Below are 16,558 nucleotides of genomic sequence, written 5' to 3' on the forward strand. Positions count from 1 at the left end.
GTGAAGTAGGGAACACTTTATAATGAGGTAAATGTCGTCATGAGGTGGTGAAGTACGGAACATTTTATAATGAGGTAAATGTAGTCATGAGGTGGTGAAGTCGGGAACATTTTAGAATGAGGTAAATGTGGACATGAGGTAGTGAAGTCGCGAACATTTTATAATGAGGTAAATGTCGTCATGAGGTAGTGAAGTAGGGAACATTCTATAATGAAGTAAATGTAGTCATGAGGTCGTGAAGTTGGGAACATTTTATGAGGTAAATGTGGACATGAGGTCGTGAAGTAGGGAACATTTTGTAATGAGGTAAATGTAGTCATGAGGTCGTGAAGTAGGGAACATTTTATAATGAAGTAAATGTAGTCATGAGGTCGTGAAGTTGGAAACATTTTATAATGAGGTAAATGTCGTCATGAGGTGGTGAAGTAGGGAACATTTTGTAATGAGGTAAATGTGGTCATGAGGGCGTGAAGTAGAGAACACTTTATAATGAGGTAAATGTAGTCATGAGGTCGTGAAGTCGGGAACATTTTATAATGAGGTAAATGTGGTCATGAGGTCGTGAAGTCGAGAACATTCTAGAATGAAGTAAATGTGGTCATGAGGTAGTGAAGTGGAGAATATTCTATAATGAAGTAAATGTAGTCATGAGGTCGTGAAGTGGAGAACATTTTATAATGAGGTAAATGTAGTCATGAGGTAGTGAAGTAGGGAACATTTTATAATGAAGTAAATGCAGTCATGAGGTCGTGAAGTGGAGAACATTCTATAATGAAGTAAATGTGGTCATGAGGTAGTGAAGTAGGGAACATTTTATAATGAGGTAAATGTCGTCATGAGGTTGTGAAGTAGGGAACATTTTATAATGAGGTAAATGTAGTCATGAGGTGGTGAAGTGGAGAACATTCTATAATGAAGTAAATGTAGTCATGAGGTAGTAAAATTGGGAACATTTTATAATGAGGTAAATGTGGTCATGAGGTAGTGAAGTAGAGAACATTTTATAATGAGGTAAATGTAGTCATGAGGTCGTAAAGTAGGGAACATTTTATAATGAAGTAAATGTAGTCATGAGGTGTTGAAGTCGGGAACATTTTATAATGAGGTAAATGTGGACATGAGGTCGTGAAGTAGAGAACATTCTATAATGAAGTAAATGTGGTCATGAGGTAGTGAAGTGGAGAACATTCTATAATGAAGTAAATGTAGTCATGAGGTAGTGAAGTAGGGAACATTTTATAATGAGGTAAATGTAGTCATAAGGTAGTGAAGTAGGAAACATTTTATAATGAGGTAAATGTCGTCATGAGGTTGTGAAGTAGGGAACATTTTATAATGAGGTAAATGTAGTCATGAGGTGATGAAGTGGAGAACATTCTATAATGAAGTAAATGTAGTCATGAGGTAGTAAAATTGGGAACATTTTATCATGAGGTAAATGTAGTCATGAGGTGGTGAAGTAGGGAACATTTTATAATGAGGTAAATGTCGTCATGAGGTGGTGAAGTAGAGAACATTCTAGCATGAAGTAAATGTAGTCATGTGGTGAAGTAGGGAACATTTTATAATGAAGTAAATGTCGTCATGAGGTAGTGAAGTAGGAAACATTCTATAATGAAGTAAATATAGTCATGAGGTAGTAAAATTGGGAACATTTTATAATGAGGTAAATGTAGTCATGAGGTGGTGAAGTAGAGAACATTCTATAATGAAGTAAATGTGGTCATGAGGTGGTGAAGTAGGGAACATTTTATAATGAGGTAAATGTAGTCATGAGGTAGTGAAGTAGGGAACATTTTATAATGAGGTAAATGTCGTCATGAGGTAGTGAAGTTGAGAACATTTTATACTGAGGTAAATGTGGTCATGAGGTGGTGAAGTTGGGAACATTGTATAATGAGGTAAATGTAGTCATGAGGTAGTGAAGTAGGGAACATTTTATAATGAGGTAAATGTAGTCATGAGGTAGTGAAGTTGAGAACATTTTATAATGAGGTAAATGTGGTCATGAGGTGGTGAAGTAGGGAACATTTTATAGTGAGGTAAAGGTAGTCATGAGGTGGTGAATTTGGGAACATTTTATAATGAGGTAAAGGTAGTCATGAGGTGGTGAAGTAGGGAACATTTTATAGTGAGGTAAAGGTAGTCATGAGGTGGTGAAGTAGGGAACATTTTATAGTGAGGTAAATGTCGTCATGAGGTGGTGAAGTTGGGAACATTGTATAATGAGGTAAATGTAGTCATGAGGTCGTGAAGTAGGGAACATTTTATAATGAGGTAAATGTAGTCATGAGGTCGTGAAGTAGGGAACATTTTATAATGAAGTAAATGTAGTCATGAGGTGTTGAAGTCGGGAACATTTTATAATGAGGTAAATGTGGACATGAGGTCATGAAGTAGAGAACATTCTATAATGAAGTAAATGTGGTCATGAGGTAGTGAAGTAGGGAACATTTTATAATGAGGTAAATGTAGTCATGAGGTGATGAAGTGGAGAACATTCTATAATGAAGTAAATGTAGTCATGAGGTAGTAAAATTGGGAACATTTTATAATGAGGTAAATGTGGTCATGAGGTAGTGAAGTAGAGAACATTTTATAATGAGGTAAATGTAGTCATGAGGTCGTGAAGTAGGGAACATTTTATAATGAGGTAAATGTAGTCATGAGGTAGTGAAGTTGGGAACATTTTATAATGAGGTAAATGTAGTCATGAGGTAGTGAAGTAGGGAACATTTTATAATGAAGTAAATGTAGTCATGAGGTGTTGAAGTCGGGAACATTTTATAATGAGGTAAATGTGGACATGAGGTCATGAAGTAGAGAACATTCTATAATGAAGTAAATGTGGTCATGAGGTAGTGAAGTAGGGAACATTTTATAATGAGGTAAATGTAGTCATGAGGTGATGAAGTGGAGAACATTCTATAATGAAGTAAATGTAGTCATGAGGTAGTAAAATTGGGAACATTTTATAATGAGGTAAATGTGGTCATGAGGTAGTGAAGTAGAGAACATTTTATAATGAGGTAAATGTAGTCATGAGGTAGTGAAGTAGAGAACATTTTATAATGAGGTAAATGTAGTCATGAGGTGATGAAGTGGAGAACATTCTATAATGAAGTAAATGTAGTCATGAGGTAGTAAAATTGGGAACATTTTATAATGAGGTAAATGTGGTCATGAGGTCATGAAGTAGAGAACATTCTATAATGAGGTAAATGTCGTCATGAGGTTGTGAAGTAGGGAACATTTTATAATGAGGTAAATGTAGTCATGAGGTGATGAAGTGGAGAACATTCTATAATGAAGTAAATGTAGTCATGAGGTAGTAAAATTGGGAACATTTTATAATGAGGTAAATGTGGTCATGAGGTAGTGAAGTAGAGAACATTTTATAATGAGGTAAATGTAGTCATGAGGTAGTGAAGTAGGGAACATTTTATAATGAGGTAAATGTCGTCATGAGGTTGTGAAGTAGGGAACATTTTTTAATGAGGTAAATGTAGTCATGAGGTGATGAAGTGGAGAACATTCTATAATGAAGTAAATGTAGTCATGAGGTAGTAAAATTGGGAACATTTTATAATGAGGTAAATGTGGTCATGAGGTAGTGAAGTAGAGAACATTTTATAATGAGGTAAATGTAGTCATGAGGTCGTGAAGTCGGGAACATTTTATAATGAAGTAAATGTAGTCATGAGGTGTTGAAGTCGGGAACATTTTATAATGAGGTAAATGTGGACATGAGGTCGTGAAGTAGAGAACATTCTATAATGAAGTAAATGTGGTCATGAGGTAGTGAAGTGGAGAACATTCTATAATGAAGTAAATGTAGTCATGAGGTAGTGAAGTAGGGAACATTTTATAATGAGGTAAATGTAGTCATAAGGTAGTGAAGTAGGGAACATTTTATAATGAGGTAAATGTCGTCATGAGGTTGTGAAGTAGGGAACATTTTATAATGAGGTAAATGTAGTCATGAGGTGATGAAGTGGAGAACATTCTATAATGAAGTAAATGTAGTCATGAGGTAGTAAAATTGGGAACATTTTATCATGAGGTAAATGTAGTCATGAGGTGGTGAAGTAGGGAACATTTTATAATGAGGTAAATGTAGTCATGAGGTGGTGAAGTAGAGAACATTCTAGCATGAAGTAAATGTAGTCATGAGGTGGTGAAGTAGGGAACATTTTATAATGAAGTAAATGTCGTCATGAGGTAGTGAAGTAGGAAACATTCTATAATGAAGTAAATATAGTCATGAGGTAGTAAAATTGGGAACATTTTATAATGAGGTAAATGTAGTCATGAGGTGGTGAAGTAGAGAACATTCTATAATGAAGTAAATGTGGTCATGAGGTGGTGAAGTAGGGAACATTTTATAATGAGGTAAATGTAGTCATGAGGTAGTGAAGTAGGGAACATTTTATAATGAGGTAAATGTCGTCATGAGGTAGTGAAGTTGAGAACATTTTATACTGAGGTAAATGTGGTCATGAGGTGGTGAAGTTGGGAACATTGTATAATGAGGTAAATGTAGTCATGAGGTAGTGAAGTAGGGAACATTTTATAATGAGGTAAATGTAGTCATGAGGTAGTGAAGTTGAGAACATTTTATAATGAGGTAAATGTGGTCATGAGGTGGTGAAGTAGGGAACATTTTATAGTGAGGTAAAGGTAGTCATGAGGTGGTGAAGTTGGGAACATTTTATAATGAGGTAAAGGTAGTCATGAGGTGGTGAAGTAGGGAACATTTTATAGTGAGGTAAAGGTAGTCATGAGGTGGTGAAGTAGGGAACATTTTATAGTGAGGTAAATGTCGTCATGAGGTGGTGAAGTTGGGAACATTGTATAATGAGGTAAATGTAGTCATGAGGTCGTGAAGTAGGGAACATTTTATAATGAGGTAAATGTAGTCATGAGGTAGTGAAGTTGAGAACATTTTATAATGAGGTAAATGTAGTCATGAGGTAGTGAAGTTGAGAACATTTTATAATGGAGGTAAATGTAGTCATGAGGTAGTGGAGTTGAGAACATTTTATAATGAGGTAAATGTGGTCATGAGGTGGTGAAGTAGGGAACATTTTATAGTGAGGTAAAGGTAGTCATGAGGTGGTGAAGTTGGGAAAATTTTATAATGATGTAAAGGTAGTCATGAGGTGGTGAAGTAGGGAACATTTTATAGTGAGGTAAAGGTAGTCATGAGGTGGTGAAGTTGAGAACATTTTATAATGAGGTAAATGTGGTCATGACGTGGTGAAGTTGGGAAGATGTTATAATGAGGTAAATGTGGTCATGAGGTAGTGAAGTCGGGAACATTTTATAATGAGGTAAATGTGGTCATGAGGTAGTGAAGTCGGGAACATTTTATAATGAGGTAAATGTGGTCATGACGTGGTGAAGTTGGGAACATTTTATAATGAGGTAAATGTAGTCATGAGGTGGTGAAGTAGAGAACATTTTATAATGAGGTAAATGTCGTCATGAGGTGGTGAAGTTGGGAACATTGTATAATGAGGTAAATGTAGTCATGAGGTAGTGAAGTAGGGAACATTTTATAATGAGGTAAAGTTCGTCATGATGTCATGGAGTTTTACAGCCATTTTTCCCTGCTGTGCAGGGGTTTGGATTTTTCTTGAGGCAATGTTTTATGGCCGGATGCCCTTCCTGACGCCAACCCTGGTCTCCTCTTCCGACACACAGGGATATGGTACACCTATTCTTACCGGGGCATACACCGGGACCAGTACACTGGTACTCATTTCACCGACCTCGGAAGCATGACAGGCTCATGATGTCATGGAGTATGGAAGATTTTTTTAATGAGGTAAAGGTAGTCATGAGGTAGTTATTCTGTAATGGAACATTTGACTGTATGGGAAGGAATGGAGTTGGAATCTGACCTTTTTTTTATTGAAGACAGAGTTAAAGTACCAGAAAAATGACGTCATAATTGCATACGTATAACACGACATCCGATCAGTATGAAAATTTTTGATGGTCATCTCGGTATAAATTGGTTGACAGAAAAAAAAACCTTTTGACGTCATCGGTCATGTGGTTCACAGCAGTATTTATTTATTTATTTTTGTATTTTTTACAGCTTCAAAAATCTTTTTCGCCGAAATGGCTGCACAAATCGAGGAGAAAATTTACAGATATGACTGCCTACCTATGAGAAACAAAAAGTTCCCACCTATAATGTCATAGGGCACATGGTTTGGCAGCCCAATTGAATTGAAGGAAAGTATTTTAAAATTCTCTCTCTTAAATTGCTGCATCAATCAATGTGAAACTTCACAATTATGAATATATGTTATAGATTTCAACCTGATGGGAAACATGGTCTGGCAGACAGAATTATTTGATTTTTTGAATCTGTATTCTTTATGATTTTTTTTTTTTTCTTTTTTGAATAAGGTTTGCTTGGCTATGCATGTATGGGTTTGAGGGTAGAGGAATAGCAATTGAAACCAGAGTCCTATACTTTTTGAATAAGGTTCACTTGGCTGCACCTGGATGGATTTGAAGGTAGAGGAGCAGCTGAAACCAGAGTCCTATCCAGGTGCCTCCTGATTACTTCATCTTTGCTTTTTGCTTGTTCCGGTTCCTTCTGACAACTCCAATGCAGGACTGTATCTATTTTATTTGGTCTTCCATTTGATATAAATTTAATTTTTTTAATTACAAGTTTGCCACCAGAAGAGTTTTTGTTTTTTTGCACCAAGTCCTTCTCGGAATACTTTTTATATGAGGTAAATGTAGTCATGAGGTCGTGAAGTCGGGAACATTTTATAATGAGGTAAAGTATTCCGTAAAAAAAAAACCCTTGGAGTAAGTATTCTAGAGTACCATGAAGTTTGAAAATTGGTTTACTTTGATGTGGAGGAATACCAATATTTTGTGACCCTCGTTCCCCTACTAAGAGGATGACTGTGTTTATGTACATTTAAAAACTGAACGAACAACATATCGAATATCATGAAAGAATGGTACGATTGGATTACAACCCATGCAGAGGAAATAAAATACTGATGATTTATATTTCAAGTCTGTTATACATGTATAACATGCAGATGTTGTACATGCCGATGTTGTACATGCATGTATATTCCCGTTGGGGGTGCTGGCCTACAGTTGGGGGTCGATTACATTTTTGAGCACCTTTTTATTTCTTCCTCTTTCTCCACAGGGTGATTGTTGCCATGGAGAACCTTCCTACTCCGTTCCCATTGTTGGACCATCCAGAGCTATTGGTTCCCATGCACATGCACACGGAAGAATCACTGGATTATGCAAGAAACTTTCCAATCCAAGATGGAGATATATTCAACGTCACATTCCCAAAGTCAGGTCAGAAACCAGCAACATTGAATTTGAGTTCAGCTTTTGTTGTTGGCAGATGGTGAATTAAACTACACCGGTCCTATATGATCCCTTACACCCAATTTGTACTCCAGACCTCCATTTACCATCCAATTTTATAATAAAGGGCTTCGAAAGTCTTGTCTCGGTAATTGCAGCTTCGGTCACTCCACCAAGAGTGATTGATGCTCTGATTATCAGTGTAGCAGCTGGTAGTGCTTTTCGTAGTGGGTGGTTCTCGACTGCAACTAAGCCGGAATGCATATATATATATATATATATATATATATATATATATATATATATATATATATATATATATATATATATATATATATATATATATATATATATATATATATATATATTACAGATGATAATAAAATTATTTTATTTTTTTACAAATGATGTTAGCTGACATCCCAGATATGCTTCATACGAACCATAACCATAATCTCAACTATAAAAGTGAATTTGTACAGTTGGTACCCCGTGCACATAAAGCAAAATGCAGGGTTAAGCAATTGGATCACTCTTCTGTCTGTCTGCAAATGTCAGTTTATGATCGAAGAATAATTTGATTTCAATTGAATGTTATACACTACTTTGAACATGAATCGGAAAATGAACCTGCAGTTTAGCAGTACTTTCTCTCTGAATTCGTCCTGATCACACGTGCGTAGAGAGGAGTGAGATTTATTTTACTCTGTCTGCCGATCTGGCAGTAAAACGAAATTGAAAATCATTCCAACCTGGAAAAGTACTGTTTTTAAAGATGTTATAAAGGACACAAACAACAAGCACGAATAACTAATGTAATGTGTGTGAATAACGTGGCGTGAGAGACGCTTGCAGTGCCGACAGTAAACTTAAGCATTTTTGAACACTGTAGAACATACTTGAACACTGAAGAACACAAATAACCTTTTTAGCACTTTCAGAATCCTTCCGTTTTGCTTTACTTGGACAAAATATACCGACATTTTCATCATCATGACCAATCAAATTCGCCGCTCGTACACCCCCTCAAATGTTCTTCTTTCTCAAGACTGCTGACATTCCCATGTCCTTGATCCTCAAGGTAAGGTATTCTATTAACTCTCTAGTTTAGTTTATACAGCTGTTGTTTATTTATTTGTACAGGTGACCCTCGTTCAACACGTATTCTGATTTGTGCTCAGTCATCCTGAGCGAGTCGTTTGTGTTCCATCCTGAGCGAGTCGTCCGTGCTCTGTCATCCTGAGCGAGTCGTCCGTGCTCCGTCATCCTGAGCGAGTCGTCCGTGCTCCGTCATCCTGAGCGAGTCGTCCGTGCTCCGTCATCCTGAGCGAGTCGGCCGTGCTCCGTCATCCTGAGCGAGTCGGCCGTGCTCCGTCATCCTGAGCGAGTCGGCCGTGCTGCGTCATCCTGAGCGAGTCGTCCGTGCTCAGTCATCCTGAGCGAGTCGTCCGTGCTCAGTCATCCTGAGCGAGTCGTCCGTGCTCAGTCATCCTGAGCGAGTCGTCCGTGCTCCGTCATCCTGAGCGAGTCGTCCGTGCTCAGTCATCCTGAGCGAGTCGTCCGTGCTCCGTCATCCTGAGCGAGTCGTCAGTGCTCCGTCATCCTGAGCGAGTCGTCCGTGCTCCATCATCCTGAGCGAGTCGTCCGTGCTCCGTCATCATGAGCGAGTCGTCCGTGCTCCGTCATCATGAGCGAGTCGTCCGTGCTCCGTCATCCTGAGCGAGTCGTCCGTGCTCCGTCATCCTGAGCGAGTCGTCCGTGCTCCGTCATCCTGAGCGAGTCGTCCGTGCTCCGTCATCCTGAGCGAGTCGTCCCTGCTCAGTCATCCTGAGCGAGTCGTCCCTGCTCCGTCATCCTGAGCGAGTCGTCCCTGCTCCGTCATCCTGAGTGAGTCGTCCCTGCTCCGTCATCCTGAGCGAGTCGTCCCTGCTCCGTCATCCTGAGCGAGTCGTCCCTGCTCCGTCATCCTGAGCGAGTTGTCCCTGCTCCGTCATCCTGAGCGAGTCGTCCCTGCTCCGTCATCCTGAGCGAGTCGTCCCTGCTCCATCATCCTGAGCGAGTCGTCCCTGCTCCGCATCCTGAGCGAGTCGTCCCTGCTCCGCATCCTGAGCGAGTCGTCAGTGCTTCGTCATCCTGAGCGAGTCGTTCGCTAAAAGCAGCCGAAAATATGGCTGCAAAGTATGTAACAAGTAGCATTGGAGATAATGATCAAGTGAAGAAGAAGTCAAGAAGGTCTCATTCATTGGAGGTGAAATTAAAAGTTTTTTTTAATCGGTTTGATAAAGGTGAGTGCAACATTGATATTCAAAGAGAGATGGAACTTATTGATTCTACAGTGAGAACCGTTCGTAACAACCGTGACAGAATCTGCAAGAACGCTTAGACAACAACAAATCTCAGTGTTACTAGAGCTGCAAGATCTCAGCCTGATGCTGTTGAGAAAATGCAGAAAATGCTGATCACTTGGAGAGAGCATTAAAACCAACAGAACATGCCCTTGTCTGGAATGGACATTCATGAGAAAGCGAGGAGTTTGTATGGCGATCTAACCAAAGATACCAGTGATACAGTGGCTTTTGCTGCCAGTCATGGGTGGTTTGAGTGCTTCAAGAGTCGCCATGTGTCCCAGAATCTCAAGTTGACTGGCGAAGCTGCTGCTGCAGATGATGCTGCTGCCAAACAATTTCCAGCTGTCTTCAAATGAGTGATTGCGGATGGAGGTGACACACCCAGCCAAGTATTTAACCTCGATGAAACTGGACTTTATTGGAAATGCATGCCCAGCCACACTTTCATCATCATTAAAATCTTTTTTTTAATCTTTTCATCATTTTTATCTCCATTAACTCTGGCCTGAGGCAGTGATGGAGTTGAGAGTTTTCACAGAGGTTGACTGAAGTCAGCGAAGCAAGGCAACAGATTGTGGACATGGCGCTGCAGGTGGGATTTGAAGTGGTCGACGAAGATGATGTTGAGGATTTGCTTCTCTCACACAGGGAGTAGCTGAGATCTGAAGATCTTCTGGCTCTGGATGTGGAGCACAGAGAGGAATCAGAATCAAGTCCTGAGGAGGTTGTGCCTGTTAAAACCCTCATGACGAAGGTCATGGTGAAAGGTTTCATATTGGTCGATGAAGCCATGGCCATCTTTGATGAACATTATCCTGACTGCATGAGAAGTTCCAAGGTGTGGAGAAAGATGGAGAATGTCCTGAAATGTTACAAGGATATGAACAAAAAATGAAGGTAGCCCCTCAAGTCTCCATTATGAAGTTCTTCAAAAAACTCCCAAGTGAATCATCCTCCATTTCATCTTCTAAAACTTCAACCTCAACTGGGCAGCCTGCCACACCTGAGTAAGCCTGCCTGCCACACCTGAGTAAGCCTGCCTGCCACACCTGAGTAAGCCTGCCCACCACACCTGAGTAAGCCTGCCCGCCACACCTGAGTAAGCCTGCCCACCACACCTGAGTAAGCCTGCCAAGCACACCTGAGTAAGCCTGCCTGCCACACCTGAATAAGCCTGCCACACCTGAATAAGTCTGCCACAAGCAATATGCACTGGATCCAACTAAACCCCCCAATCATGACAACACTTACTAAAAAGTAATTCATTTTAATGTTTTTATTTGTTATATATTTTATTTATGCATTGTTTACTACTTCTTGAGGTTTTTATGGAGGTCTTTAACCTTGAAAGGTTGAAATCGTCCCCATTTAGAACATAACCCCCATTTTTACATGTTAAATATTGCCCCGTAACACGTTTTCGGATAAAACAGTGTTTCGTGGGAACACATCCCCCGCGTTATACGAGGGTCACTTGTATACGCTTCAAAAATAAATAAAAATCTTCTCAACCAGATCCAACCAAATTTGTGCATGTTGCCCAAGGGTACCCCAAGTATGGTTTCTGTAGGGGTAGCATATCTGGGGGAGGGGCTTCAAGGTGGGGGAAGACCCAAATTCTCTCTATGTAAATGTGTATTGTTTAGCACCACCCAGAGGTAGCAGGTATTACAAACCATCTTCTTGTTATACAAAGAAAGTTTGAACCACTTGATAGTATGCATTACAGTGATGTTGAAATCTGAGCGAAAATGATGAAAATTTTTGAAAATGTTTCATTTCACTCATTTTAAGTGGAGGTTCAAACCAAATAATCCAACGCAGAGATTCATAGCGAAGCAGAAGTGATTTTTGCTCGTGTCATTTATAATCAGCAAGGATGGCTGATGAAAGTGATGTCAGATGACTTCCAAGCAGGTGGAAGATAACCAAAGGCAAATTACAACATGCTGTCTTTTGTTTAAATCTATCAGCAAAGCGATGGGTAAAATTCCTCGTCGTCCCATAAACAGGGATTGTATTTTAAATGTGTGGTTTAGTGTTATGTCATCCCTGTTTCTGGTGTGAGTTGTATGTCCATTCCTCAGATGGTGCGGTTTAGCAAGCTGCAGCATGTTGGTGAGATGCCACAAAATGCTTACTCATAAGCTGTGTACTCTTAAACTATGTTGTTTGTGCAGATGTGTATTAGAATTTGAGGTTTTTCATTGATAGGAAGAGCGTTGCTGACATGTTTTATATAATTTCTGAGCCATTAACCTCATACACCAGCTTTCAGAATTACCCCCAAATTGTTCCTGATTGTCTAACGTTAATGCATCGATGATGTAATACACACCACTTGTTACAGGGACAACCTGGATGCAGGAGATCCTGACCCTGGTGACAAGTAACGGTGACCTGTCCCAAGTCAAGACCCGTCCCAGTTGGGAGCGTGTACCCTGGTTGGAGCAAAACACGGCTAAGGAATTCCTCGAGAAGCGAGCTGCGCCACGGCTCATTAGCACACACCTGCCATACGAATATGCACCTGCCCAGCTGTCCAAAGGGAGAGGCAAGGTGCAGTGAGACAAAAAAAGTTGTTGGACAATTTTGGAAATGTACAACCACACTTTGAGAAACAATGTCATACCCTGGAGTTTGAGGAACATCCTATAAGTAAATGTAACTTTTGAAATAATTCCTTCCCTTGTAAATAGACAGGCCTGAACCCCACCCTGGCAGAGGAGTTGCACTTTACATCAAGAACTCAATTTCTCACAGCCCATTACGCCTTGCTATCCCCAGGAGTACCTCTGGTTGCGACTTCCAGTCCGCTCCTACCCCTTGTTTGTCTGTGTTGTATCGTCCTAACAGTGATGACCATATCTACCTCTCTCTCTCACACACACACACACACACACACACACACACACACACACACACACACACACACACACACACACACACACACACACACACACACACACACACACACACACACACACACACACACACACACACCCAACATGGACCAACTTTTAACCACTCATCCTAACTCTCTTTTCCTTGTTTCAATTGTCACCATGCAACCTCTCTCACTAGCCATGGTACCTGGTTTGGTACCTTGGTACCTCTCTTACCAGCCATGGCACTTCTGCAAAGGACTTCTGTGACTCTATGGGACTGATTCATTCTATAAACTTTCCAACCCAGATTTCTCCAAATGATAAATAGGTTCTGGACTTGGTGATAACTAACTTTACTGCTCTTCCTCTGCTCCAATTGTCTGTGAACTGGATATCTTAAAAAAGTTGTGGATGGATTTGGACGAAACCTGGTGGACATGTTGGGTGTGTGAAAAGGAAGAATTAATTTGATTTCATCGATTTCAATGAAGATCTAGATCCTGAAGATCGCAGAGTTTACCAAATTCACACTATGTTCATTTAATTGTCCTGTACCATTTACAAAACCTCAAGGATCACTCCAATCCAAGCGAAAACTGGTGGTGGAACACTTGGCAGACAAAAGGTGGGAAGACTTTCCACATGATTAAAATGGGGTTTATTGAAAAAGAATATGGGTATAAGGGCAAACAAGACGCTATAAATAGGACGGAACGAACCAGGTTTTGACCACAACACGCAAACTTATGTACAAGAGAACTAAGGCCTAAACCCAAATGGTGCCAAATACTGGACTCTCACGACCAAAGAGGCAGGTGAGTCGTTCAATAAGGCACAAAGCTGGTGGTGGCTGCAGGATGATGGCACACAGTGCTAGTGCGGCAGGTTGGGGATGTTGGTAGATGGTGATAGTGGTGGGCAGAAGCGTCTGCGCCTCTCGACCAAATAGTCTAAAATGTTGGGGCAACGAAGTTGAGAAAGAGTGAGCGAGAGAGATGTGCTGTAGTTTTTATTACCTCGCAGGGACTGCCCTCAGCTGGTCCCTATTGGCCATTCCCGAAGACAGGGAGGTGCTCCACATAGTGGTTGGCCCTCCCACGGCTGGTCCCCATTGGTTACTCTACTGGATTGGGGCGGAAATTTTCCACAGCATCCATCCCACCGCCCCATCCAGGAACTTTCCACAGAACACAAGGCCGCTTATCCTGTGGCCCCTTTCCGAAGCTGTGACGGGACGGCCGTGCATGCTACTGGCAGCCTTAAAGTGTCGATAATGACCTGAAAAGCACATTTTTATAGCGCTGTTTCAGTGCCTTTGTGAAATGCCCAAGTCCTCATCCAGCCTCACCTTTTACAGGTTTTACACCATGGTCTTACTCTATACTGTCTTGAGGTTGACACTTGCCACACATTTTATGATAAGACTTACTTCTAAACAAATATCTTGTTACAAAGGTAAGTTAACCGATACGATAACATTGGCCAAGCTATTGTTACCACAATCTATAGGTACGGACCCCACCGTTTCTCCTTCCATGTAACGGTTTCATCATAATCATTACATCCTTCATTTGTTTCATGAATTAATGAATTATTACTTGAATCAGACTTTAGAGACTCCCATGGGAGTAACCAGGGCATCCCAAATAAGTGAACTTTGACCTTTTTCAGGTGATCTACACAGCACGAAATCCCAAGGACATCACCATCTCATACTACTATTTCAGCAAGTTTGTAAAATTCCTCGAGGATCCCGGGGATTTCAAAGACTTCACCAACAAGATGATTTATGGCACAGGTGAGACAAGACTGAGAGCAGGTTTAGAGGTGGGTGGGGGGAGGGGGCTCGAGTGCTTTGACAGAGGTCTGCAAATGTAAATACAGGTAGACTGGAGTACAGTTTTGTACTGTCCCGTGTTACATGACACGTGTGTCATACTGTCCGTGTGCAGTGTACATGTGCCCGTGGTTCAGACACATCCAGGGCTGGCTCGATCATAAAGACCAGCTGGACTTTCTGTTCGTCACGTTCGAGGACATGATCATGGTGAGTGACTCCTTTATGAACTAGAGGGGGAGCACTCGGTAGAGTGCAAAACCTCCGCCGCCAATACTGCTGGGTCACTTAAGTGAACCTGATATCCCATTCATTGTAGATCACCAAACAGATCAGACTACTGAACCACGATTGAATAAACTAAACTAGATCTTGTAGAAATGTATTCTATTGTAGAAATAGAACTAGCATGTAGAAATGCCAAAAAAAAAAAAAAATCGAAATTTTTTTGATAAAAAAGTGGCAAAATTTGTTTTTTTTTCTCCAACAATTTTTTTTTTGGGGGGGTGGAAATCACTTGAAACGTGTAGAAATGCAAAAACAAAAATTCAAATATTTTTTCAAAATGGCCGCCATAGCAGCCATATTGGACTTTGGACCAAGTCCAAAATCTAATGGCATGATCCTTGGACCATACCTCATCCCCCCACCTAGTTTCGTCAAAATCCGTCAAGGAGTTTTTTCCGTAATACTGTTCACAAACAAACAAACAAGCAGTCATAGACTAGTACTTACGAAATCGTCAACTTGACCTCTGACCTTGTCTAATAAAAGCTGTCTCGAGAGAAGGTAGCGACGCAAACCAGAAGTTTCTACGATGATTCTGTACCAAACCATCAAAAATCGTAACGTCGACCGAAGCAAAAATCTCTATTTCTCCCCGCAATTATTTTATACCATTTTATCAAAGTCACAAAACCGTAATATTCGGCCATCCACCAACGATCTTTACATAATCCGACGGCTTCACGAGTCAGGCATGCGACGATAACCTTTATTGGGATAAAAAATGACTTTTAAACACCATCTTTATCGAAAACACCGTCAGTGCGCACACGGAAAACTTTTACGAGACTCAACAATGCGTCTGCTCGAGCACACTGCATCACGTGACGACCCGTGACGCGTCGAGTGAAATATTTTTTATACAATCTTAAAACGTCTCCAAAACATCCGATTTTTACCAGAATTTCGACAACCGAGTTTTAAGCGTCATAAGCGATCGCAAAAACCGAAGACAAAATTAAAATCGAAGTTAAAACGAACTCGTAACATCGGGCGAAGCAAAAATCTCCATTTCTCCACGCAATTATTCAATATTATTTTATCAAAGTCACAAAACCGTAATATTCGGCCATCCACCAACAATCTTTACATAATCTGACGGCTTCGTGAGTCAGGCATGCAACGATAACCTTTATTGGGATAAAAAATGACTTTGAAACACCATCTTTATCGAAAACACCGTCAGCGCGCACAAGTAAAACCTTTACGTGATCAACGCCGCCTCTGCTCAAGAGCACTGCACCAAGTGACGACCCGTGAAATATTTTTTATACAATCTTAAAACGTCTCCAAAACATCCGATTTTTACCAGAATTTCGACAACCGAGTGATAAGCGTCCGAAGCGATCGCAAAAACCAAAGACAAAATTAAAATCGAAGTTAAAACGAACTCGTAACGTCGGGCGAAGCAAAAATCTCCATTTCTCCATGCAATTATTCAATATTATTTTATCAGTCACAAAACCGTAATATTCGGCCATCCACCAACAATCTTTACATAATCCGACGGCTTCGCGAGTCAGGCATGCGACGATAACCTTTATTGGGATAAAAAATGACTTTTAAACACCATCTTTATCGAAAACACCGTCAGCGCGCACACGCAAAACCTTTACGTGATCAACGCCGCCTCTGCTCAAGTGCACTGCACCAAGTGACGACCCGTGACGCGCGAGTGAAATATTTTTTATACAATCTTAAAACGTCTCCAAAACATCCGATTTTTACCAGAATTTCGACAACCGAGTTTTAAGCGTTCTAAGTGATCGCAAAAACTGAAGACAAAATTAAAATCGAAGTTAAAACGAACTCGTAACGTCGAGCGAAGCAAA

The 16,558-nt window shown here is 40.5% G+C and overlaps 1 protein-coding gene across 1 annotated transcript in view; it reads left to right on the forward strand.

Annotated features, from left to right (window-relative positions):
• LOC147012463 (sulfotransferase 2B1-like) overlaps positions 1–16,558 on the forward strand; it is a 72,997-nt gene that overhangs the window by 37,449 nt on the left and 18,990 nt on the right. Inside the window, exons 2-5 of the mRNA XM_085856726.1 lie at positions 7,196–7,356; positions 12,067–12,275; positions 14,276–14,402; positions 14,557–14,651. Of these exons, the coding sequence (XP_085712852.1) occupies positions 7,209–7,356; positions 12,067–12,275; positions 14,276–14,402; positions 14,557–14,651 (579 nt within the window). The 5' untranslated portion in view covers positions 7,196–7,208. The remainder of the gene's footprint in view (positions 1–7,195; positions 7,357–12,066; positions 12,276–14,275; positions 14,403–14,556; positions 14,652–16,558) is intronic.

Source organism: Eptatretus burgeri, chromosome 15, assembly GCF_056783735.1.
Source record: "Eptatretus burgeri isolate ZD-2024b chromosome 15, Ebu_testis_v1, whole genome shotgun sequence".
In the NCBI taxonomy this organism is placed as follows: domain Eukaryota; kingdom Metazoa; phylum Chordata; class Myxini; order Myxiniformes; family Myxinidae; genus Eptatretus; species Eptatretus burgeri.